At 37.7% G+C, this 27,022-nt stretch overlaps 1 protein-coding gene across 2 annotated transcripts in view; it reads right to left on the reverse strand.

The window, feature by feature from the left end:
* The window catches only part of PRKG1 (protein kinase cGMP-dependent 1), a 1,186,718-nt gene that overhangs the window by 196,731 nt on the left and 962,965 nt on the right, over window positions 1–27,022 (reverse strand). For both annotated transcript variants that reach the window (XM_046653608.1, XM_046653607.1), the window contains exons 6-7: window positions 14,643–14,720; window positions 4,192–4,286 (exon numbers count right to left, since the gene is read on the reverse strand). In XM_046653608.1, coding sequence (XP_046509564.1) covers window positions 4,192–4,286; window positions 14,643–14,720 — 173 coding nt within the window. The remainder of the gene's footprint in view (window positions 1–4,191; window positions 4,287–14,642; window positions 14,721–27,022) is intronic.

The following is a 27,022-nucleotide window of genomic DNA, read 5'->3' on the forward strand; positions in this document are numbered from 1 at the left end:
TCATCAGATCAAAAGAAGAGCCTCTCAGAGACTCATAATTTGTAAATGACAGAGTAGGTCCCAATCCAGGCAGTCTGATGTCTGAGCTGGAATTATAATCAAATGCCAAGCTAAAGGCTCAAATGTTAGGGGAAGTAAGGAGGGGCAAATGAGAGCACAAGCCCATCTCTCTCTCAGGTTCAACTTGGTCTTATATATTTCCCATTATTACAGATGCGAAGTGTGTGTTTGGGTTAGAATTTGACATCCTATGATGCCTACATGAATTCTATATAGTTTCAAATCAGATAGAGATCTTGAAGCAATGGTAAGTCAGAGTGTAGATGGATTGACTCTTGAGTTACCAGACTAAACCTGAAGTAATTTCTCCTAAACACAACTTTGGTTTTCATGTGTAAAAGGAAGGAGCACTTCTGTAAAGAGTAAAACATGTGCCCTCTCACTGGTGTGGAAACCATTATCACAGTAAAAAATAATGCTTGAGTCAAACAACACTGAACAATTTGCTTCACGTCAACCAAACAAAGTGAAAGCAATGTGACCTCAATTTTTCTAGTAATGAGATGCTGTTGGTTAATGGACATTAATAATATAGATTACAGGATGGCTAGATTTATGACTATACTGTCTCCATCCAACAAGGAAATGAGACATGTTACTTCCAGAGGCAGAACTATATAGTGGAGTTCTGAAGTCAGGTCATTAAGGTCACATTTCAGCACTGTCATTCAATTATCTACTGTATGCTTAACCAACACTAGCATACGGCACTCTCAAACTTAAAAAGAATGTTCAAGGATTCATTTCAGGATTACCAATGTATCAATATGTTAATGATCTGCTGAACTGCCTCAGGAAAATAAAACAAAAATTCTCAGTACATATAAATTTTGTTTGTGAGAAAAAAACAATCTGAAATGCTGTGTTATATACACATAGAGTTTGCTGATTATAAAATTTTTCTTCCAAGTATAAAAAATTATATAGTTTTCAAAGAAGCTTAGCTATTACCCAAAAGACTATACAGAGTTTCCCAAAGGACTTTATATCCTAAAGTTACATAAATTTTTATGTTAGAGGGAAACAAGTGAAACAAATCAATCTGATTTGTGAAAAGTCAGAATTTCTTGTGTGAAACATTAAAATTCAAAGAAATAATCAAAAAGAAACATAGAGACACAGAGCGAAAAACAGGTTACAGACATAGGATGTCAAAACATTAAAAAGTCAAAACAAAATACAAGGAAATAATCAAGAAGTGTTAATCTAATAGATTTCCTTAATTTGAATCTAGTTTGAGAGTTTTAAAGAAGCATAGCTCTATGATAGAAATCACAAAATTCCAGCTCACAGGTCAAATCACTTGCAGAAATCTTTTACTTGTGGAGCGTCTTTTTTTAATCCAGTTACAAAATCACATTTCATATTTTTTTTCAAAATCTATTTTTTCTGCTTTTCTTTAAAAAAAATTCATAGCAATGAGCTGGAGCTCAGCAATTGCTGTCCTCATCACATAAAGCTTTCCAGTTTACCACTAGTTTTATTCACTTTATTTTGTTTGTTTACATAACCAGCCTGCCCCCAATAGTTAAGTGAGTTCATAACTCCTTATCCACTATTTTAAACAAATTCAAGTAATGAAAGGATCAATGGCAGAAGGGATTGCAAGATTGAACATCATTAGAGAAGTTCATTTGTTCATCCATTCATTCACTCATTTATGCAACAAATACATGTTGAGCATGTGAAAAGTGCCAGATGCTAAGCTCAAATGAGAATACAAGTATTTGGGACTTCTTTTCATTGAAAGCATATGCAGTCAGAGATCTGGATATATACCAAGACGTATGTAATAGAGTTAAGGACAAATTATTGGTGAATTTTAGGAAATGGATTGAGAAATTCCAAAAAGTGGTAACAATTTCAAGGGTCTCAAAGGATGAGGAATTTAAAGAAGAAAGGGGTGGTCAACAGTGTAAACTTGTGGCTGAGAAGTGAAGTCAAATGAAGACAGAAAAGAAAGACCATTCTATGATTTAAGTGGCAAATCACTGGTGATGTTTAAGAGGACACTTAGAGTAGATTGATAAAGGCAGGTCGAGTCGTGAGAAAATGACAGTAAAGGGTATAAGAAAGAAAGAGAGATGGGATAAGACTGGGAGTACGTGTGAAGGGAAATGGTGGGGAGATGACCAGTGAAAAGGACAGAGTAGGTGCAAAAGAGAGTTGGGCACCAGACAGTTCACAAGAACAATCATATGCTAGAATGAATTCAATCCAGATGGAATACCATTGACTTAAATTTTACTATCAAAGCAAAATTTGATAAGTTTTCCATAAACCATATCCCCAAGGTCACTTAAGACACATTCTTGAAAGATGTTTTCACCATAAAAGCTTTCTTTAATTGGCATCAAAATTCACTGACAATCAGCTACAAAAGAAAAATCTGTCAATCCTCAATTGTATTTTATTTTCTGGTGTTCCACTTGTGATCTAAATCAGAAATGATTGAAAATGTTTCTGGTTCTTGGGCTCTGTTGGAAATGACATTTTCCATACACGTATTTAATCTTGAACCAATAAAATCAGGTGGTATTACTCTCTAGATTCCTCTACATATATAATAATCAAGGGAAAGGGAGACTAAAGTACAAATGATACGTTTCTGCACTTTATACAAGGAAGATAATGTTTATTGCATTCTTTTGTGTATCTACCTTGAACATGGTATTTCTTCCAACTTAGTCACTGGAAAAATCTAATGGCAAGTACACGCTCATCAGATAAGAATCAAATGAACTTTGTGAAAAAAAAAAAACAATGTCAAATGCATTTAGTTCTGAATTTTCATAAGGTAATGTGGCCTGAGTAAAATGACTTATCATGATCTCTGTTTTATTTCTGTAGTTATGAAACAGTAAGAAAGAAATAAGACCTGTCAACTGATTGTGGCTTAAAAATAAAAACTCCCTAAACTATTTATTTACAATACTTCTAAGCAAAATGCTTACGATGCAATTTTTAAAATTATCATAATATGAAAGGAAGCAAAACTGACTATTCCAAATATTTTTGGTATAAATTATGTCCTATTGCTGTTGCTGTCTAGTAGACAGCCCTGCACCTGGAATTTGAAACAAAAATAAATGTTTACTGGTTCTTTCTTTTTTTTTTTTTCCTGCTTTATCTCCCCAAATCCCCCCAGTACATAGTTGTATATCTTAGTTGCAGGTCCTTCTAGTTGTGGCATGTAGGATGCCGCCTCAATGTGACCTGATGAGCAGTGTCATGTCCATGCCCAGGATCCGAACCAGCGAAACCCTGGGCTGCTGCAGCGGAGTGCAAGAACTTAACCACTCGGCCACGGGGCCGGCCCCTATTGGTTATTTCTTATTCAAGTGGCTTATATACATACAGCACTGAACTTTGAAAAGTCTCATCTATATATACTGATAATTGAGATGTGTTGCTTATTGGAAGAGTAGAATACCCAAATATATTTTGTGATATTTGTCAGGCATTCTGTAAAATGAGTGGTACAAAGTCAATTGGGTTTTTCTTCCATAGTATATGGAAAGAAATCCCTAGTGCTTGCTTCTTGAGGTCTTAGTTTGCAAGTAGAATTTCAGTGACCTGGACCTCTATGAGTCCAGCCTTTAGAGCCCAAGCAAGCGAATCTGAATGTGCATTACCTCCACTTCCACCTCTTCCTCCATCTCATTACTTATCACCAGCGATGGCAACAACTAGCCAGAGGTGAATCCAGGAAAGCCTTCATTGCCTTCTGACCTATTATTTGTACAATCAGGGAATGTAAACAAGGATTTCAAAATTCTCAACCAATTATCTTCCTATGAGTCTGAGTGAAACTGCTGTACAAAGTAAGCTTAGCAGAGTCTTCTCCTTCTCTTTTAGAATCGTTATAGAGATTGCAGTTAAGGAACACAAAGCTGAGAAATTTTCCTATCAATATAAAGCAACTTATTACATAAGTTAACCAATCTATTCCATAGCCTATCCAAACGGATTACAAGTCCAGTTGGAAATAAATAAAAATGACCATGCAGGGTCCGTGTCTGATATTAGGAGAAGCACTAAATAAAGAGCCTATTTTGCTTGGAGCTCAATATTTAAAGTGGGAATTTATGTAGTACTCAACCAAAATCTGAAAGCATGTGATCTACTTACCCTTGCAAAGCTTTCTCTCCAAACCAATCTCCTTTTCCTAGAGTTCTAAGAAACACTGGGTCTTCACTCGGTGAGTCTTCACGAGTGACATTTACCTACAAAGAGAAACAATGAAAGTTCATATCTACTGCCTGGATGATCAAATGAACACTAATTGATAATATTAATTCCACCTGTTTTCTTAAAACTATTTTTATGAAGAAAAAGAGTACATCGTCACTAAAGGAGCCAAAGAATAATATTACTAATTCCCAAGAAAACCACAAGAAATGACCTACAAATATTTTGTTATATTTTCAAGTTGTTTTTAACAAATAATAAATTATTCAGAAGTCTGAATTTCACGTAATCCTTATCCTTATTCCCATTTCCTACCTTCCATAAGGCAATCACTATAATGAATTTAGTGAGCATTCCTCCAATCCTTTTTTATGTGCTTATATGCAAGTGTTATCAAAATAAATGAATAGTAGAATATGGTATGTATTATTCTGCAACTTACATTTTTTCTCTTAACATTGTTTTAGTTATTTATTTCATGCTGCTAGGTGGATAAATCTAGTTCATCCATTTTAAAATTTTGAGGTTTTATTGTCTTCTTCCATCCTATAAATATATTTGTTTAACCATTTCCTTGTAGATAGACATTTATATTGTTTCCATGTTTTTTGCTGCAATGCACATCTTTCTATACACCTCTACATGCCCATTGTAGTTTCTCTAGAACATGCCTATCTTTTTCCCTAAGAAAAATTTAGCCTTCATTCAAAGGTCAGTCACATTGTCATGAAGCTTCCTGCAGGTCTCTAACCCACTATAGTCCTCATGATCTTCATGCTTCATTCAGTAGGATTTCTTTTTTCAAAGATATAAAAATTACGTACATGTGTCTTTATTTTTACCATAATAAATAGTACACGCTTCAAAGAAACAGGTATTTCTTTGGCATTCTCTACAATTTATAATAAGCACTCAATAAAGAGCTGTAAATTGTATGAAAAGTTTCTTTACTAAGAAGGTATCTCAGCCCATACAGGACTTGTGACTTGGGTGATAGTCCATGGAAGGCAAATAATGATGTTTTGTTGCATGAATGAAGACATGAATGCAGTAAGCTGTACCTTTTGTTAATTCACTTCCCCCTCAAGCTCTACTAATATTCATAATATTGGCCATGTGTCATCCAGAAAAGTTAAACAGTTGAAATTCGTCTACCTAGAAAATGTAATGAAGTAGAAAAACTAATTTCTTGAGACAATGCCAGACATTTACACACATTTATAAAATACTGTGCTTCAGGTTTCTGAATTTAGAGATTGAATGTGAAAGACCAGAATTTTTATAAGTAGTAAGAAGCTCTGTGCAAAGTGGAGGGAATTCAATTATTATTCTCCAATGATCCATTTGAATGCTCCTCCATACAGTGTTTCAAAACCATGGAAATGCAGTTCTTAACACTCTTACCACTAAACTATATCATAGAGATGCTCATCTGCTTACTGATGAGGCTTTTACAGATGTGGATAGAAATACACTAGTCCAGAGATTCTCAAACTTCAGTGTGTGTGGGGTGGGTTGGGGGAGCTGGATGGGGCATCTTATTTAAATAAAGGTTACTGGACTTTTATTCCTGAGGTTCTGATTGAGTGGGTCTTTGAAACTCACATTTCAAAAAGTTAATGTAGGTGATTTAGAGGCAAATGTTCTATAGACTCATCTTTGACAAACACTGATACACTGTCATATTTCTGAACCTCAATTTTCTCATGTGCACAGCGAGGCAATTCAACAAAATTATTCCTGTCAGTCCTCCTGGCTGTTTAAAAAAGTCACGGACTAAGGGGTAATATACTGTAAGTTAAGCTCATTAGTTCAAAATTAGATATAAGGACACATTATATAACTGTACACTTGCCATTTTGTTAATTTAAAAAAAATTAGAAATTCAAAATGGTAGATTTACGCAAGCCATGGAGAAATTTCTAGGGACTTTGAAATGTTCTTTTAAAAGATGGTACTGAAATGCAGTAATAGAGACATAGAAAGTGGGCCACCTACAGAACAAACCACTTTCTGCTTACATGATAAATGGGAGGAAAAACCTAGCTGGATAATCCATATACGTGAAAAGATAAGCAGCTCAAAGAGCAAGAATAAAAGCTTTCCTTTAAAGCTGTAATTTCCACAGTTTTTCTTTGTATATATAATGAATTATTCTAAATATGCACAGACACAAGTCGTGGACATTTGCATTTAATTCTGAAAAGATTTCAGGGTAGGGAAAGTTAAATACACAGAGACAGCCTCTCTAACCTTGGCCTGTGTACATAATCTTTTCAGCTAAACCACAAAGCACTTTATGATCCACAATGTTGTGCAAGGAACTTTCTAGAGAGTCTTAAAGATAATATTTAGTCTGTTGGAACCCATGTTACCTGCCACCTTGTCCAAAAAATGGAAGTGTTATCTCCTTGTGTGCGTGTGTGAACAAATGAGAAAATCTATGAAAAGTATCCTTGTAATAGTAAGTGCCCCAAAATTTGGTTGCTTTTTCCATATTTTTTCTCCTCCTATTTCTCTCACTTCCTATTTCAGAAATTCCATGGATTTGACTAAAATATCCCACATCACTACTATTGCTCTTTTATTGTTGCCATAAAATGCTATTTAGAGAATTAACTACTTTTAGTTCTAGATAGATAAAAGAGAATGTGTATTTTTATGTTTGTTTTACTTATACATATTAGCTTTTCTGAGACATGTATAGTCTTGTAATTTAAAAAACAAACTTTTTAAAAACTACATATAATTTTTGAAATTAAGAATCAAGATAGGGGGCCGGCCCGTGGCCAAGTGGTTAAGTTGACACACTCCACTTAGGGGGTCCAGGGTTTCGCTGGTTCGGATCCTGGGCACGGACATGGCACCGCTCATCAAGCCATGCTGAGGTGGCATCCCACATGCCACAACCAGAAGGACCCACAACTAAGAATGTACAACTATGTACTGGGAGGCTTTGGGGAGAAAAAGGAAAAATAAAGTCTTTAAAAAAAAAGAATCAAGATAGAAATTAGATATTTTCAATGGAACACTTAAAATTAATCTTTAATACCAAAATCTTCGACAAACAATATCCGTGTGCTCAACCAACATGTTTAACCAAAAATAATGCAAAAACAAAATGAAGTGTTGTAGTACAGATTCAACAGGTTTGATAAGCAAGTAATGTTTCTTGTAAGGAAATATGGGATTTATAGATCTGAAGGGCAGACTCAGCTAGAGAATAAGGGTAGTCAAGTAAGCATTTTCCTACTTGTGTGATTAATAGATTAAAAAACTGACTAGTCCCCAAATCAAATCAGCTCCCTTTACAAACAATGTTCTGTAAATATAGCTCAAAAACTGGTCCCGTTATTCCAAAACCAAAATGTCTACCAATGCAGGACACTTTTAGGAGCTGTATCTGAAAGTTTGGGAAATGTACAGAGAAAAAATGGTTGGTCTGAGCTTGAAGTTTGCCTGCATTCTTTGAATCTTTAGTTAAATTCAGTGTGGGCCAAGATCTATGATTTCTGTGAGCCTGATTCAACGACTAAACCTTCTGTGTAACACAGGACTAAATTAGAAAATCTCTCTACCACGAGTCCCACCTTCTTCCCCTAAAACGTCTATGGTGAATTTTCTTTTCATGATTCTCTTTCTAATGTTTGTAATTTAATGTGTGTGCACACATGCACTCACACACACACCTCGTTTTATGCATAAATACCATAGATTTACCTGGTTTTGAACTTTATATAAATCATATCATACCATACATATTCTTCTGCAACTTTTTTTGTCCTAAGGAAGATTAGCCCCAAGCATCTGTGCTAATCTTCCTCTATTTTATATGTGGGTTGCCACCACAGTGCAGCCAATGAGTGGTATAGGTCCACGCCCAGGATCCAAACTCATGAAGCAGAATGTGCCGAACCCAACCACTGTGCCATGGGGCTGGCCCTTGCAACTTGTTTCTTTTGATCAGCATTATGTTTGAGATTTATCAAATTCATCCATGTTAATATACAAAGCTGTAGCTCATTTCCTCTGTTTGCATATTATCTTATTATATGACTACTACATAATTTATTAATTCTCCTGTAGATATAAATATGGGGTTCTTCCAGGTTTATTTTTGTTATATTTTGGTTTTGTTGTGTTATCAACAACATTAGTATGAACATTTTTGTACATGTTTTCTGGTGCCCATGGGTAAGAGTTTCACTAGAATCAATCCTTACGAATGAAGAACAAGGTTATAAAGTATACACATCTCCAATTTTGCTAAGTATTGACTCACTCTTGATACAAAGAAGTCATACCATATTACATCAGTGGACAAAAGTTCATATTGTACCATATTGTCATCAACATTTGATATTGTCAGTTTTTGATTTTTGCCAAGGTAGGTAGGTATCAATGGCAATTTCTGGATTATTAATGGAGGTAGAGCATTTTTCATATTATTTTATGAGCCACTTGCATTTCTTTTTTGTGATGTGTTCCAAGTTCTTTGACTATTTTTCTATTGGATTGATTCATGTTATTTTTTTCATTGACTCATATGACTGTGGTTTGTCTTTTTACTATCTTTATGATGTCCTGCCAAAGTTATTAATTTTTATGTAATCACTTTTAACCATGTTATTATTATTTGTACTTATGTTTAAGAATCCTTTCCTATCCCAAGATGATAGAGTATTCTCCTAAATGTCTTTTGATTTTTTTCCCCAATTTTCCTCTTACATTTAGGTCTGGAATTGACCTAAATTCCAGTGTGTATGGTATAAGGTCAGGATCGAGTTTTATGTATTTCCCTAAGAATAACCAATTGTTTTGGTATCTGTATTGCCAATGTTGTCCTAAATCAAGTTTCCATATAGTTATGGATCTTTATCTGAGCTCACTATTCTCTTATTCTGATATAATTATCTAGTTCTTAGCAAAAATAAGGCCACATTGTCATTACCTTAACCTTATAATAAGTCTTGATATCTACTAAAGTAATTCTCCCCAATATACTCTCCTCCTTTTCAAATATTTTGGCCATTTTGGTCTTTTACTCTGCATTCTAGTGTCTTTAAATAAAGTTTTCTTTTCAAACACTTGAACATTTTTTGTTAGTTATATTCCTAGATACTTGATTTTGGAAATTTTTTTAAATTATATTTTTAACTGAATTTACTGGTGTTTAGAAACATAGGTAGTTTTTTTTTTAAATGATTATACAGTAAAATTGACTTTTTTCTTTCCTTGGTAGATAGTTCTACGAATTTAAATACATTTATAGATGTGTCTAACTTCCACCACAATTTAATATAGAACAATTCCATCAGCTCAAGAAACTCCCTCATGCTATCTGTTCATAGTCACATCCTACCCCAAATCTTACTTGTAGAAACTGATGGTCTGTTCTGCATCATATTAATTTTATTTTTTTGAGAATGTCATGTAAATAAAATAAAATAACTTTTGTGACTGGATTTTTTTTCACTCATAATGTCTTTGAGATTCATTCAAATTGTTGCATGACATAAAAGTTTATTCTTTTTATTGCTCAGTAGTGCTCAATTGAATAAATGTACCACAGTTTGTTTATCCACTTATCCATTGAAGGACAGTGCCAGTTGGGGACAATTATGAATAGAGCTGCTATAAACACTGATGCACAGTATTTTGTCCGAACCGTGTTTTCATTTCTCTAGAATAAATTCCAAGAAGTATAATTACTAGATCATATAGTAAAACTTTAACTCTATAAACTGCCAAATCATTTTTCAGAATGGCTTTATCATTTTTGCATCCCAGTAGCCATGTATGAGAGTTTCACTTGCTCTATATCCTCACCAGCACTTGGTATTGTCAGTTTATATATTTTCTCATTTTGCTCACTCTATTAAGCATGCAATGGTATCTCATGGTTTTAATTTGCAGTTCCCTAATGGCTAATGATGTTAAATATCTTTTCATGTGCTCATTTGCCATTCTTATATCTACTTTGTTGAAATGTCTATTCAAGTCCTTTGTCCATTTTTTTAAATTGGATAGTTGGTTTTCTCAAATTGATTTTTGGATGTTCTTCAGTTAGGCTCAACACATACAAACCCTTTGCCAGATTTGTGATTTGCAAATATTCTTACCAGTTTGTAGTTTGTCTTTTCATTCTCTTCCTAGTGTCTTTCACAGAGAAAAGTTTGTAATTCTGATAATGCCCAATTTACCTTTTTTTTTTTTCTTTTATGGATTGTCCTTTTGGTATCATATCTAGGTAGTTTTGACCAAACCCTAAGTCATGAAGATTTTCTTCTAAAAGTTTTACATTGTATTTTAAAATCTATTATCAATTCTTATTTAATTTTTAAATAAAGTATGAAGTTTAAAAGGCCAAGATTCAATTTTTTGGCTATGGATGACCAATCGTTTCAACCCCGTTTGTTGAAAAGACTTCCCTTTCTCCATTGATTGCCTTCAGTCATTGATTGTTCTGTCTGTCACCATTAAGTATGACGTTAGTTGTAGGCCTTTTGTCGATATCATTTAGTAGTTTGGGGAAGTTCCCTTATATTCCCAATTTGCTGAGAGTTTTTATTATGAATTAAGTATTTGTCAAATGCTTTCTTTGCCTCAATTGATATGATGATGTGATTTTTCTTCTTTAGACTGTTAATACGGTAGATGTCTCTGAATAATTCAACTTTTTGAAATATTAATTTATAGTAAATTGTCTAGTTCTGCAATGTCCAAAACGGTCACCATTAGCTGCATGTAACTATTCAGCTATTGCGATGTGGCTACTGCTACTGAGAAGCTGAGTACTTCATTTAAGTTAGTTTTAGTTTAGATGGTGAATGGGACTAATGGCTATTGTGTTGGGCTGTGAAGACAGGGAACAGTTCCATCAACTAAGAAAAAACCACTGAACAATGCTGATCTAGCTAAGCTCTTATTAATTTTAATAACTTATCTATCAACATAAAAAACTCAAAAGAAACTGAAATCATACCATTTGTAAAGAATTACTGTTTTATTTATTCATTTCCAAACATAAATTTTCCTTGACTTACTGCAATGGTTGGGATGCCTAGTTCTACACTAACAGAAGGGGGAATACTGTGCATCTTTATCTTGTTCTTGATCTAGAAAGAAATGCTTCTCATGTTTTACTTTTATGTATACTTAGATATATGTGTACATATACAAACAAAATTTACATAAGACAACGCATTCCATATTCAACAACACTGAACACTGCGTCAAGCCGATTTGTTTAACCAACATGTTTAAGGACTTGTTAACTCTAAGCAAAGCCATGTGGTTTTAAATGGCATTTAATGGACAAGAATTTTTGGGTCACACTTTTTTCTAATGGTAGCATAAAAGTATATTGAATAGAATCAAATAATCAAATTGCACTTGAATTATTATTGGAACTCTGAAATTTCGTCTACCAATCCTGTTCAATTTTGGTTCAACTTATTTATGGAGAGTTTATTTTTCAATGCAATGCAACTGTAGGGACATATGCATAAAGTTTTACCAGAGATATTTTTCACACTCAATTGTGGATCCTTTGGCGCTTTATAGTTCACTGTTGGGGGAAAAAGTCATGTTGCTGTGCAGTTGGAATGGACGGAATAAAGTACAGAAAACTAACTCAGCTTCCACTTGGGGCAGTACCAGGGACTCTAGACGTCAGCACAGCATTGTGCCTCACGTTTTAGGAAAATCAATTTATGTAGCTTTAATGGGGGGAAATTAATATTTCAAAGTTTATTTTATAAATTTTTTCTCTTTGTGTGGATGTGCTTTATGGAAGGATAAAAACTGTTTTACACTTAGATAGATGGACTCGAACAGGGGAAATCCATTTGTAGTTCTACAGTCCCCTGTTGGATGTCTCTCTCTCTCTCTCACACAATATTTTCTAAGGAAAAGCCAGTTTGGTGGTAACAAGGAAAATATCTTTGCCAGGGTTATCCTTTATAAATTTTTTAAATGCATGTGAAAACAAATTTCCATCTTCTACCTAAAACAAAACATATAATCCTAGAAAATTTTAGTTCTACAACTTACTTGCCTGCTGACCTGAAGCTACTCTCATTACTCTTCTTTCCTTCTATTCCTTCCCATTGCGACTTAAGCATGCTCATCTGCTTCTTAAAACTTAATGTAGTGATTCCAATTCATTAATATTAGAATTAATAAAGTTAATGTACTAATATATCATATGTTAATTATTAGATAACTAATATAATTAATATAATAGGTTAGGGGGCCAGCCTGAGGGATAATGGTTAAGTTCAGTACACCCTACTTCTGTGGCTCAGGTTTGTGGGTTTGGATCCTAGGCAGGGACCTACACCACTTGTCAGTCACGCTGTGGCATTGACCCACATATAAACTAGAGGAAGATGGGCACAGATCTTAGCTCAGTTCTAACGTTCCTCAAGCTAAAAAATAGGAAGAGTGGCAACAGATGTTAGCTCAGGGCTAATCTTCCTCAGCAAAAAAACAAACAAACAAACAAAAAATTGGTTAGGAAAAATGGCTTAAAAAATTTTTCTGAATGTGTGAAAAGTGTCTAAGATAGTCTTACTATTTCTTTCCCAGAATGCCCACAGTGCTATGAAATATCACCAAAGGTGAGATTCCTGTGGCACAATTTCCACGCTCTTTCTATTTATACATATTATGGAACTCATAAAAAAGCACCACTAATGCACCTGTCTTCAGCTGCAACTGGTTAGAAACCACAGCTTCTTTTAGGCAGTGCTGGGAATTTGCAGTAATAGTCACAAAAACCTGTTGGAAATTCATCTCAATAGATAAACACATCATCCAATGATACCAAAGAACTAGTAACGGAATAAAGAAAAGATAAATCCAGACCATCAGCACAAAAAGTCCCCCTGTGACCCATAGAATCATTTCTATCTATGAGGATTCTCAATTTTCCATGATTCTCTAGTCAGCGTTAAGAAATAAGACAGTAAATGGTTAGTCTCATAATTTATATGAAAAACACAAAATGTTGACATTTCTTATCCTCTAACATTGGAAAATACAAGATACAACTTTAACCATAACTGTGGTCACACATGTCATTTCATGATGATGCCTTTTAAGAAGCTGGTCCCTGACATCTATTTCTATCCCAAGCTTTCTGCTATCACTCAAAAGAATAGGTACGACAAAAATATAAATATAGTTTTCTTCACTTTATTATGACATGCCAATGGTGTAAAACATTGACAAATGCCCATTCTAGATTCAAGATTAGTCCGAAGAGGATTATCTAAAATGTGATCCAACAAGATTTATAATCTTTCACATATCCTGTCCACTGTGGCTCAGTAAATCTCTCTCTTTCCTATTTTGATATGAGCCATAATATACCAGAGTCAGTCATATTTGTTAAATTAGAAGAAATAAATTTGACTTACTTTTTTAAAGTGACACATAAAAATGGAAACTGTCATATAAATCCCCTCTCACTTGCATTTCCTTTCCCATGTCTTCCTATATTTAATACATATAAATTATTTTTAAGGATCATTAATGATAAAACAAAATAAGTTCAAATCATAGGTTACAGTGACTGAAACTAATGAAACATGATCATGACTTTGTTGAAAGAAATACAAGACATTTTTACAATATAATATTAGGATATTAATTTATATAAGTCCCTATTTTCTAATTCACTTAATTTCTTATTTAGTTTTTAAATAAAAATTATAATAGATTCAAAATATTGGAAAATTTAAAAATATAATAAAGAATAAATTATGATTTTTTTCATTCATATCTCTTGTCTACCTCATATTTATCCCTTCCCCCATAATTTACCACTTCTACAAGTTTCTTAGTATTTATTCAATATTTCTCTATGAAGATACAATAAAATACGAATATATTTATATCCTTATTGCCTTCAGAATGTTAAGCATCTTGCCTATAGATACTAAAACTGGTAAGTTTCCTAGCTGGGTTCAAACTTGTACCATCTGATTTCAAAGCCCAGATGTTTCATTAGAGCAATAATACTGCTCCAAATGGCTGAATGATTTTTTTTCCTGTTGAGGATTTTTCAAGTGACCTCAGTCTTTTCTTTTTCAATTATATAGTTTTAATGACAGAAATCTTTCCATTTATGCAGGCATAGCAGCGGCATCTAGCATCAGGATTGTTATATTATAGCACACAGGCTATTTCCTGGTCTTTGAAGTTATACTTCTTCTTCCTCCTGCATCATTTGGGGACATCCATTCTCAACTATTTCTCTATCAGTTTCAGAAGATGGGAAAACTCATCCACCTCAAGACCCTGCACATGTGCTCCTCCAGGTGTCACTGAGGACCCCCAGCTCCCTCTCTTGTGCATCATTCTCTTGTGCTACTAGAGCTTACCTTTCCTTTGCTGATGATAAAGAAGGTGTCCCCTCTGGCACCTTGCCTGATGATATATTCCCCATTTTCATAGTGGGTCTGAAAAATAGAAACAGCAGTAGAAAAAACATTAAGAAAGGAGCAATTTACCAAAAAGCTCCACCTCTTTAAATATCTGCTCCCAAGGAATGCATTCGTCTACATGGAGTTTTACCCAAACCTAGAATCCATCATGATTTAAAAATGAATAATAGTCAATGAACACAATAATTACAAAGAAATCATTTCTCTCATGCTCATTTCTACAACTATTTTGTTAAAGTCATTTTTCCGGGTGATTATATTCACATCTTTAAATTCATTCATTTTTTAATAGTTTGATGAAAATATTCTTTTCTCCCATTAACTGAGCATGAAATAAAACAGCAGAACTGCTAATTAAACTGGTCTTTCTGTATTATTTTATTTGTCATTCTCATTTGTTTTTGGTATTTTCTTTTATCTTTTTAGATTGGCCCTGGGCTAACATCTATTGCCAGGCTTCCTCTTTAATTTTTTTCCCCGAAGCCCCAGCACATAGTTGTACATCCTAGTTGTAAGTCATTCTAGTTCTTCTGTGTGGGATGCCACCACAGCGTGGCTTGATGAGTGGTTCTAGGTCCGCGTCCAGGATCCAAACCCGTGAACCCCAGGCTGCTGAAGCAGAGTGTGAGAACTTAACCACTCAGCCACGGGGCCAGCCCCTGGTATTTTCTTAATGATAGTAGTTTTTTTTTTCCTGAAAAATTACTGTGGCATCTAAAGATCTCCATTTTGAACCCTGGGTTACTTCTCGGGTAGGAGAGACGGCCCTAGTTGCTTTTTAAGTCACTGCTCCATGTCTTAACGTCCTTGCTTCAGCAGTTTAGATTTGGCCCTGTCAAACAGAATGTTTTAACTGTATGCACTGAATTCTGGTCCAGTATCTGTGAGCTTGTAAACTACCAAATGAGGAGCAAGGTAAGGCTGTAAGAGGATGATCATAGTCAGTGTGCCAGTATTCTGACTCGGATACAGTCACCAGGTCCATTCCCAGCGTGAAGATTACCCCTGCAATGAATGCAAGTAATTTCTATAAGATGAGGTGAGAGAGAGTATATTGCCGGGTCAGGAGATACGACAGAAAAATGAGAACTGTGCCATCTGGCCCTATCCTTCTCTGCAGCTTAGCAAGGGAGGCACATTTTGGAAAAGAAAATATTACTTTGCACACTGCTTAGGAAACAGATTTCACGGTTTGCATGCAATATTCATCAGGCCAATGGCTGTGATTTGTACTTATACTTAAATGCCATGTTTCTTAACATTTTAGTCTATTCACTCTTAAAATTGCCTTTCATTAATACTTTATGTTTAGAATAGCTGTAATTTTCTTTCTATGCTTAGAAAATTAACATACTATCTAATCTATTGCTTTTTTTAAAATCAAAAGTAACCATTTTCTTAGTAATTTTAAAAAATAGGATTAGAGAATGTATATTCTTCAACTGATTTATTTCATTTAGCAAGATAGCTATGTTTCCTTTTTCCATCTTGCTTCTTCGGAATGGAGAGATCTTTACAACATGCAGACTTGAAAAACAAAATCACAATGGTTTCATTTCGTGTATCAATTCAACACACATTTCTGAGTCCCTGTGAGTCAGGCCTGGTTATTAATGATACAAGAACGAGTCAGACAAAACTCTCATTGCAGCACCATCCAGCAGATCTTTCTCTGACGGTGGCAATGTTCTACAGCTACGTCGTTGCCTTGTCCAATACAGTCACCTCTAGCCACACGTGGCTACTGAGCAGTTGAAATGTGGCCAGTATGACTGAGAAAATAAATTTTTAAATGTATTTAATTTTATTTAATTTAAACTTAAATACTCACTCATGGTTAGTTGCTACTGTTTTGGAGAGCATGGTAGTAGCTATTGCTGACAAGGGAAGAATTACAATCTGTAGCAGTAGGGGAGGGGAGGGGTGGAGCGTCTTTCCCACTCTTGATGTTTCTTTCTATGTGAATGGAGCTCAGTTAGTAAAACTCTGGACCTCTCTTATCCCCTTTCCTCACTCTGTCCCAGAGGAGACAGTGGAACTTACTGGATTGGTACATTCGGAAGTAATCAGCTATGTACTCTCATCTCAACCTTTCATCTCTTCCTGGTGGGAGGGAGCTCCCCAGGGAGAGCTGACATTCTCTACTGCTTCTTTGAAGTTGCCCTTGTCTGAGTGTCTGTGACAGGACAGGTAAGTTTGCCCAAATAAAGGATTCAGTCTTGGAAGTCTATTTGGTTCTCAAATCTAAGCTACATCCTTTAGCCTTGATTTTATTAGTAACAATGGTAATATTTGTTTGTTTGTTTTGTTTTTTGGCAAGGAAGAGTGGCCCTGAGCTAACATCTGTGCCCGTCTTCCTCTACTTTGTACGTGAGATGCCTCCACAGCATGGCTGATGAGTGGAGTTGGTCTGTACCTGGGATCTGACCCTGCCAACCTGAGCCGCTGAGGGGAGAGTCTGGAACCTTAACAGCTCGGCCACGGGGCAGCCCCTAATAATGGTAATATTTTAGTTCCATTTACCTTAGTCTTGGTCATATTTCTCACTTGGTTCCTAACCCAAGACCTCTCAAAAACTCCAAAACAATCCCGTATGCAAATCCAGTATACACTCTGTTAGTACAGGCTTGTGAACTGTATGTGGTACAGTCTGACTCTTTCCCAAGGGTTTCACCAACGAGAAGATTCTTAAGCCCCAGCTGAAGTATGAGGAAGAAGTCACTGGATGTTAAGTAGAAGAAAACCTTCTCAAAAAAGAGGAAAATTAGCACTTAATTATGATCACATAATAGTAGCGGATATGCAATTATTTTGGAAAAAAGAAAAAAATGCAAATAAAAATAACCAGAATTTGAAGAATCCTTAGCTGATTTGAGCTTCTTTCTATTCTCTACCTCCTTTTTTTCTCTTTTTTGAGGAAGATTAGCCCTGAACTAACATCTGCCACCAATCCTCCTCTTTTTGCTGAGGAAGACTGGCCCTGAGTTAACATCCATGCCCATCTTCCTCTACTTTATATGTGGGACGCCTACCACAGCATGGCTTGCCAAGTGGTGTGTAGGTCCACACCCAGGATCCGAACCGGTGAATCCCAGGCCACTGAAGGGGAACGTGTGAACTTAACCACTGTGCCACCAGGCAGCCCCTACCTACCTCCTTTTTAAAAGCATATTCCCATCCAAATGATTGTCATTTCCTTTCAGAAAACCAAAATTACTTGCAATCTATTAAACAGTATGAAGGTAACAGTTTCCCAGGCCCAACATTACTGCCATTTTGGTGCACATCCTTCTTTGCTGTTGGGAGCTGTCCTGTGCACCAAGTTCAGCTGTGGGATGTTCAGCAGCATCCATGGCGTCTACCCACTAAGATGCCAGTAGCACTTCTACTACAGTGTGGCAACCGCAAATGTCACCAGGCATTGCCAATTACCCTGTTGGGTGAAAATTTCCCCGAGTTGAGAATGACTGCACTAATCTTTCGTGATTTTTTGGACCTGAAACAACAATTCATTATTTCTCTTGATACTGTATGTTAACTAGATGATTCTTTGGCTTCCCATGATGTCAGTGGGGATAATTACATGGTCTAATGCCTCACTCTGTGGTGAGAATTTGGTACTGGTCACTGGCTGGGGGCATAGCTGTGATGGTCTAGTCTCCTCCACATGGGCCTCTCTATGTGGCTGCCCAGTCTTCTCTATAGCATGCTGACCTGGGGGTGGGCCAACTTCATTCACGGCAGCTGGCTTCCAAAGGTGCAAAAGCAGAAAGTGCCGGGTTTTCTAGAGGCCCAGGCCAGGAATACGTCCTATATCTCTTGTGCTACATTCAATGAGTTCAAGCAGATCTCATAGACAGTCCAGATGCAAGGGGAGGAGACTGCCAAAGGTGTGAACCCCAGGAGATGTGATGTACCAGGGGCTACCAAACACAGTCTCATATGTACCTCAAGTTTCATGTGTATAAAACTGAGCTCCTGACCGCCTTCTCCGAGTTTTGCTTCTCCCATGCCTTCCCAGTATCAGCAACACCACCTCCATCTTTCCAGGTGTTCGGGCTAAACACCTTGGAGTTATCCTTAACCTTTCTGTCTCCCAGGCCCACAACTGCTCTGTCAGCAAATCTAGCTGGCTCCATCTTCAGAATACACCCAGAACTCAACAACTAGTCACATCTACTGCTATGGGGCTGCCATCTTCTCTTGCCCAGTCCATGCAGTCACCTACTAACTGGGACATCTGCTCCTGCCTGACTCCTCTAGTCCCTTCTCCATGTAGCAGCCAGGTGATTCTATTAACACACCGTCAGCAGCACCTGTCTCTCCCTGCAGGGGCCACTCTACTCATGGGCAGTGTAGTCCCATAGTGGCTACAAGTCACCAACACCTTCTGTCATTTGCTTCACTGACCTCACATCCCAACTCTCTCTCTCCATTTTGTCTGTTCTGTTCATATCACTTTTCTTGACGTTCCTTGAATATCCAGGCCTAGAATCACCTCAGGGCCTTTGCATAGGCTCTTCCCTCTGCCTGAAATGTCCCTCCACCCAAGATATCTCATGACTTCTTCATATTCTTACTCAAATGTCACCTTCTCAATGAGACCTTTCCTGACCTGCCCTTTAAATCAGCTCCTTTCCTCTGCACGGGTGACTCTTCTTGAATTAATTTTCTATGTAGCACTTACCGCCTACATCTATCAGGGTTTTGGGAGAAGAGATTGCACCCTCAGGAGAGGGAGGTAATCAAAGTGGGATGAGTGGCAGGAGTGTGAGCAGGATTAGTGGATCAAGGAGTGCTGGAGGTGAAGGGGTCAGGGAGTAGGATTACTAGAGCCTGCTGAGAGCTGGAGCCATGAGAGAGACCAGCCCAACAGGAGCTGAATCATGGCTTCTGATAAGGAAATATCCACTGCCAAACCCCAGCCTAGTTCCAAGGGAGCCGAGGGATAAATACCCTGACCTTTCTCTTCTCTACCCTCTGGTCTCCTGATGAGGATCCTCATTGGTGTAACTCAGATGGAAGTCAGGGGAAAGGAGAGACCTCCCATTCAGATCATCCTCTAAGCAGAGAGAAGGTCCAGGAAAAATGAAAAGTGGGTCTAGGGGCGTGTAGAAGTCATCAGCCCCATGTTTAACATATCATTCAAGTCACCTATCAACTGTGTCCTCCACTAGAAGGTCAGCTCCATGAAGGGATTTTTATGTTGTTGCCTGAGGTACCCCTTGCACTTAGAAGAGTGCCTAGGTGTTCACTAAATGCTTATCAAATAAATGGATTACACTATAAAAATGTTTATTCTCTCGTGTAACAAGAAGTCTGGAAATGGAGCAGTTACAGGGCTGGTCAAATTATTGGGTCAACAAGTCCTCCAAAGACTCAGGTTCTTTTCCTCTTCCAGGTGGCTTGCCCTCACTGGCGGGGTCCTCATGGTCCCGAGATGACTGCCTTTGCTTGAGTCATCACAGCTGGGTCAGAGGCAGAAAAGGGGAGTTTCTCATCTTACAACTCCTTCTGGGGAAGAAATCACAGAAACCCCTAGAAATCATCCCCTTATGTCTCCTTTGAGTCACATGCCTGTTCTTAAATGAATGCCTGGCAAGAGGAATAGAATTATTCAAAATTGTTTTCATTAATCAAGATCATCCAATGGGGCTGAGAAGAAACCATTCAAATGAAATCAAAGCTCTGGTGGTGGGGAAACAGGAAGGAAGAACTGGGGAGGCCCCCAAGAGGGCATTCACTGCTTGGACAAACCCAAACGGTCTCTGAGGGGCTAGGACTAAGATGGGAGTTGGGTGCAGAGGAAGGATTGGTGAAGCTGGGATGTGAAGCTGTGAGAAGAGAAGACTCAGAAGGCATGGTAGCTGTCTTCAAATTTCCACTGAGCTGTGGTGAAGCAGAAGGAGGCGGCCTCTCTAGGTGATAGTCCAGAGAAAGTGTGAGAATTAAGGGGAGGAAACCAAAAGTCGCAGATGGCATCTCACACAAAAAGGCAATGTGTACAGGTGCAAGCAGCTCCAAGATGGAATGCGTTGCCCCAGTGGGCAGGAGGCACCACGTAATAAGCATACAGCAGCAGAGGCTGGGTAAGCATGAGCCAGAAAATTGCAGAGGAGATTGAGATTGGTGTCCAAGGATGCCTGAGAGGGAACTTTAGGGTCCCTTTCAGCCTTGAAATGCTGTGATTCTCTGACAGCTTGGATTTCCCAAAGATGGTCAAAACACATCTTCCATTCCACAAGCTCTCCCTCATGGTGACTTTGTCATTCTCCCATTAAAAGCTGGAGTCTAATTCCCCTCCCCTTGAAACTAGGCTGGCCTTAGTGGCTCTTTTGTAACAATTGCCTGTGTGCAAGTGATGCTGCATGACTTCCAAGGACATCTCAGAAAAGGCCATGAACTTCCACTTGTTTTTGTGAAGCTCCCTATCAGAACCAAGCACCATGTTGTGAGAATCCCAAGCCACATGCCAGGCCACATAGAGGTGATTCGATTGATGGTGCCACCCAAGCCTAGCCTCTGAGTCATCTCAGTCAACACAGTCAGGAGGGAGACATCTGAGTGGAGAAGCTTCCACGTGAGTCCAGCCTCAGCATTTAGGTGTCCTCATCTGAAGCATCAAATGTGGAGCAGAGACAAGACATCTCTATCACGTCTGAACTCCTAACTCACAGAATGGTTCTTTTTTATGCCACTAGGTTTGGGGTGGTTTGTTACATAGCAATAGATAACCCAAGAGACCCTTGGGGGCTGCACCCCAGAACTTGGCTCTCGTCTTCTCCTGAAAGCTCTGACTCTGGTTGGTCCTGGAGTTCAGAGCCTGCCAGCAGCTGTGGTGAAAGATGGCTTCTTCCTCGTCCTTTGGGTCTCATCTCAGAGGGAAGGGAAGAGTCTGGGACAAAGCCTAGCCAGCTTTCAATCCCTAGCACAGTGAGCAAAGCACATTGGTGGCCCTTATCTCATGGGAATTTCACAATAACCCTAGGAGGAGTTTGCTGAAGCAAACACAGCTTAAGTGACTGGCCCAAGGTCATACCACTAATAAGAGATGGAAGTGGCACTCAGTGCAGGCGCTTCTCCTTTCACGTCCTACCACGAACTGTGGTGGAAATGGCGGGAAGGATGGGCCGTCCTCCTCTACCTCCCTACCTCCACCTACTTTCTCCATCCCTGGCCTGTGGCTGGGCAGTTTTGTGTGGGCAATAACATGTCTCTTTTACATTGCAAAGGAGAGATGCATCCAAGTCACCTTCTGTGATAAACAAATAGATTGGTCCCAACTCTCTGGTTGTAAATGATAGAAAAATCTAACCACAAAATGGGCAAAATGGGAAGGTACTCAGTCACAAAATAGCGTAGTCCAAACAATAGTGTCTGAAATGGCTGAATCCAAGGATTAAATCATGGCCCCAGACCCTAGTCTTCCTCCTCTCTTCATAGCTCTGTCTGCCACAAGTTAGCTCCTCATGAGGGTTCAGGGTGTGCCAAGATGGCAGTGGGCTCTCCTAATGTTCCAGACCAGCCAGCACTTTCACGATTTGAATTCCTTCATCCCAGAGAGTAAAAAGTTTGGCAGGAATATCCATAGTCTGTTTAATTCATGGAAATTATCTAATCACCTTCTTAATGTCATCTGATATGATTTTGTAACTTAACACACACAATTGCCATATTAATTATTTTAATTTACCTACACAGGCATTTATTGCACATATTTCCATGCTGCATAAGTTCATAAAATTCAGGGGTCCACAGAAGAGCCTATAGGACAGTGGCCAAAGGCAGTCCGAGTTTGGAAAAGACAATATTGATGGTGTCATAACACCAGGACTATAATGACTGTGCTATCCTGAAATGTTCAATTGTACCTGTGGGGAAGATGATCATGCATACTGATTCTTCGAGAGTCTCTCTAATTATGTTAACCAAATGCCAGCAGTTTTGCTATTTTCTGAAGGTCACTTTGCAGTTCTGCGGTTTTCTTATTTTAAATTAAATTACAGAAAAATACAGAATTTAGAATGAGAAGAAACCTTAGCAATTAGGTTCCTTTAAAGGTTTCCATAGCTATTAGGATGAAAGCCAAACTCCTTAACATGACCTTACAGACCATAGACAGTTTGCTCAATGCCAAGCCTTTCAACCTCGTCTTACTCTCCTTCACTTTGCCCTCCAGCCCCGCTGGTCCTCTTGGGTCTGTTTCTCATCTGTGCCACACTCCCTTCCTAACCACCAGGCCTAAGCACTCCACTGCTGAGCTCCTACTTCTTCTCACCTAACTACATCCTACTTCTCCTTCAGATCTTAGCCTTCCCTAACCCAGTATATCCCGCAAACACACACACCCTGGCTAAATTAGGTCTCTCCATTATATGACTTTACAATGCTATATAGCTTTAGTTCACTGCCCTTTTCTCAGCTTATAGTTATGTTTTCATTTGTATGATTTTTTAAAGAATTATTTATTTATTTACTTTTTGAGGAAGATCAGCTCTGGGTTAACATCTGCCACCAATCCTCCTCTTTCTGCCAAGGAAGACTGGCCCGAGTTAACATTCATGCCCATCTTCCTCTACTTTATATGTGGGATGCCTACCACAGCATGGCTTGCTGAGTGGTGCCATGGCCACACCCGGGATCCAAATCAGAGAACCCCAGGCCACCAATGCGGAACGTGCGAACTTAAGCGCTGTGCCACCAGGCTGGCCCCTTGTATTATTATTTAAATGATACTTTTCAGCATATTTAAAGTTCTCTTGAAGGCAAGGATTGTGTCTGGTTTTATTCACCCTAATATTCTCAGCATCTAACATAGTGCTTGGAACAAAACAGGACTCAAAAATGTCGATTGCATGAATGAAGTAGTCTTCCTTCATCCTTCATCTCCATCTTTCTAGCATTGCCCATAGTCAATCCATTAGAAAGTCCTCTACCTCCAAATATGTGCCAATAGCAAATCAATTGAAATCACTCTACTGCTTAAAAACTTCCGATGGCTTCTTGCTGCAATTAAAATCAAAAGCAACTTACTGTGGTTTATAAAGTTCTCTGTATTCTGGCCCCACCCACATCTCCATCCTCATCCCCTCCCATTCTCACCCTCACTCATTCTGTTTTAGAAATGCTGGCTTTCCTTCTGTGCCTTATACTTACCAAACTGGATCCATCCTCAGAACTTTGCATTCAGTAGACCCTCTATCCAGAACACTCCTCCTCAAGATCTTTGTTGTCACCTTGTTCTTATCATTTGGGCCTCAGCAAGACCTTTCTTGACCACTCTCATAATGTACCCTCCACCCTCCCATTCACTTTCTATCTTATGTCTATGTCCTTGTTTGACATTTTTTATGTATTAGAAAGCTCTCCAAAGCTTTTTGGTCCTGCTTTGCTGCTGCCAAAATGCGACTGGACATTTTAATGACTGTTTGATGACAAACAAAGCAACAACAGCACAATTGAGTCTCCTGTGAGAAAGCCCTTCTATCACACCCTTCATGAATTAAAATTATCCTTCTTTTTTGTTTGCTATTTGTGACCTCTCTCCCATCACTTCCTGCTCAGAGAATTTAGGAGATTACATTATATTACATCCACTGTTTCACTTAGAACAATGTCTAGAACACAATAGGTATTCAATATATAACCTAGATAAAGGATAAATTGGGTTCAAACTCCTTCATTTTTGAATAGGAAATCTAAATTACAAATCATAGATTAGAGGGATGGATAGAGAAGGAAAACTGATAGCATATCTAAATGTAAGCAATGCATCCCCCCAATGACAATAACTTGGAACAGTATTTTCAAAACTTCTGAGTTGGGAAAAGCCAGTCTTCTCTCTGCCACTAGAAAAAATGAGTATAGCTTTATCATTACTATGTATGTCTCTGAATTCTCAGAATTCAACATTAATACGTAAATGTTCATTTCCACTTTTTAAAATTCTGCACATACTTGCTGACACTTGGCAGAAGGCTCAGCGCAACACTGGGTATGACACTTCAATCCCTTGGTAGTTGCTCCCTGGTGAATATGTATGATTCATTTTCACTTTTGAGATCAGACTCATCATTATTGATATCAAATATATTGTATTTTAACTGGTGATTATTTTTCAGCCCCCAACTCTAATATAACCTGTAATTGAATCTCAGTTAATATAAACTAATATAGAATTCATCATTCTGAAGTAAATTCTCACCTAAATTATTTCAATCATAAATTATATCATTATTTCCCTTTATACTTAAGGTTATTTGAGTTTAAGGTTGGAGTAATCTTTAAGGCTTAATTAAAACTCAGAGCATCTATTAATTGACTCTGTCCTAATGATTAAGGCATATGTAATATACACCACAATGGTAATTGCTACTGACTATAGAAATAGCTGTAAGTATAAATGACCTTTGTATACCAATATCTAATAAACGCCTGAAATAGGGAATAATGTTTGGAAAATTAGTGAGTTAAGAACAACATGGAAGATGGTGTCAAGATGGCAGCATAGGCAGACTCTGAACTCACCTCTTCCTACAGACACAACAAATTTATAACTACTCTTGGAACAATTACCCCTTAGAGAGAATTGAGGATTGGATAAAGAACCCCCACAACAAGGGATAGCGCTGGCTGAGGTGGAAAAGGCAGAAATTCCTTTCTGGAGAGAAAAGAGCCACCTTTGAGCTGTGTTGCTTCACAGCCAGCCAGGAGCAATCCTAATGTAAAGCCTTCCCTAGAGGAGTGGGGTATCTGAGTGGGGGAGCATTACCACAATAAGCAGCTTTTGGACTCAGCACAACCAAGACAAGTGTCATAGTACCTGGCTTTGCCAGCTATTAACAACAATGGAAATACCCCCAGAAAAGTTATCAGACGTAAGGGGAAGAAAACTAAAATATTGTCAAAAGAAATAAAAGAAGACACAAAGAAATGGAAGGGTATTCTGTGCTTTGGATTGGAAGAATTAACATACTTAAAATGTCCATACTTCCAAAAGCAATCTCTAGATTCAATGCAATCCCTATCAAAGTTCCAACGACATTTTTCACAGAAATAGAGCCAAGAATCCTAAAATTTATATAAAACAACAAAAGACCCCAAGTAGCTAAATGAACCCTGAGAAAAAAAAAGTAAAGCTGGAGGGATCACACTCCCTGATTTCAAAATATACTACAAAGCTATAGTAACCAGAACAGCATGGTACTGGCACAAAAACAGGCACATTGATCAATGAAACAGAATCAAGAGCCCAGAAATAAACCCACAACACATCTATGGACAGCCAATTTTCAACAAGGGTGCCAAGAACATACGATAGAGAAAGGAAAGTCTCTTCAATAAATGGTGTTGGGAAAACTGGACAGCCACATGCAAAACAATGAAAGTAGACCATTATCTTACACCATACACAAAAGTTAACTCAAACTGGATTAAAGACTTGAATGTAAGACCTGAAACCACAAAACTTCTAGAAGAAAACATAGGCAATATGCTCTTTGACAGCAATCTTAGCAGCAAATTTTCAAGTACCATGTCTGACCAGGCAAGGGAAACAGTAGAAAAAATAAACAAATGGGACTACATCAAACTAAAAAGCTTCTGTACAGCAAAGGAAATCATTGCCAAGGACAACCTCACAACTGGGAGAAGATATTTGCAAACCATATATCAGATAAGGGGTTAATATCCAAAATATATAAAGGACTCATACATCTCAAAAACAAAAAAACTAACAACCCAATTAAAAAATAGGCAAAAGATCTGAACAGAGATTTCTCCAAAGAAGATATACAGATGGCCAACAGGCACATGAAAAGATGTTCAACCTCACTAATTATCAGGGAAATACAAATCTAAATTACAATGAGATATCACCTCACGCCCATCAGAATGGCTGTAATTAACAAGATAAGAAATAACAAGTATTGGAGAGGATGTGGAGAGAAGGGAACTCATATACTGCTGTTGGGAGTACAAACTGATGCAGCCACTAAGGAAAACAGTATGGAGATTCCTCAAAAAATTATGAATAAAACTACCACATGATCCAGCTAGTCCACTTCTGGGTATTTATCCAAAGAACATTAAAACACAAAAGCATAAAGATACATGCACCCCTATGTTCACTGCAGCATTATTCACAATAGCCAAGACTTGGAAGCAACCTAGATGCCCATCAAGGAACAAATGGATAAAGAATATGTGGTGTATATATACATGATGGAATACTACTCAGCCATAAAAAGGATGAAATCTGGCCATTTGCGACAACATAGATGGACCTTGAGGGTATTATGCTAAGTGAAATAAGTCAG

Source organism: Equus quagga, chromosome 2 (genome assembly GCF_021613505.1).
Source record: "Equus quagga isolate Etosha38 chromosome 2, UCLA_HA_Equagga_1.0, whole genome shotgun sequence".
Classification (NCBI taxonomy): domain Eukaryota; kingdom Metazoa; phylum Chordata; class Mammalia; order Perissodactyla; family Equidae; genus Equus; species Equus quagga.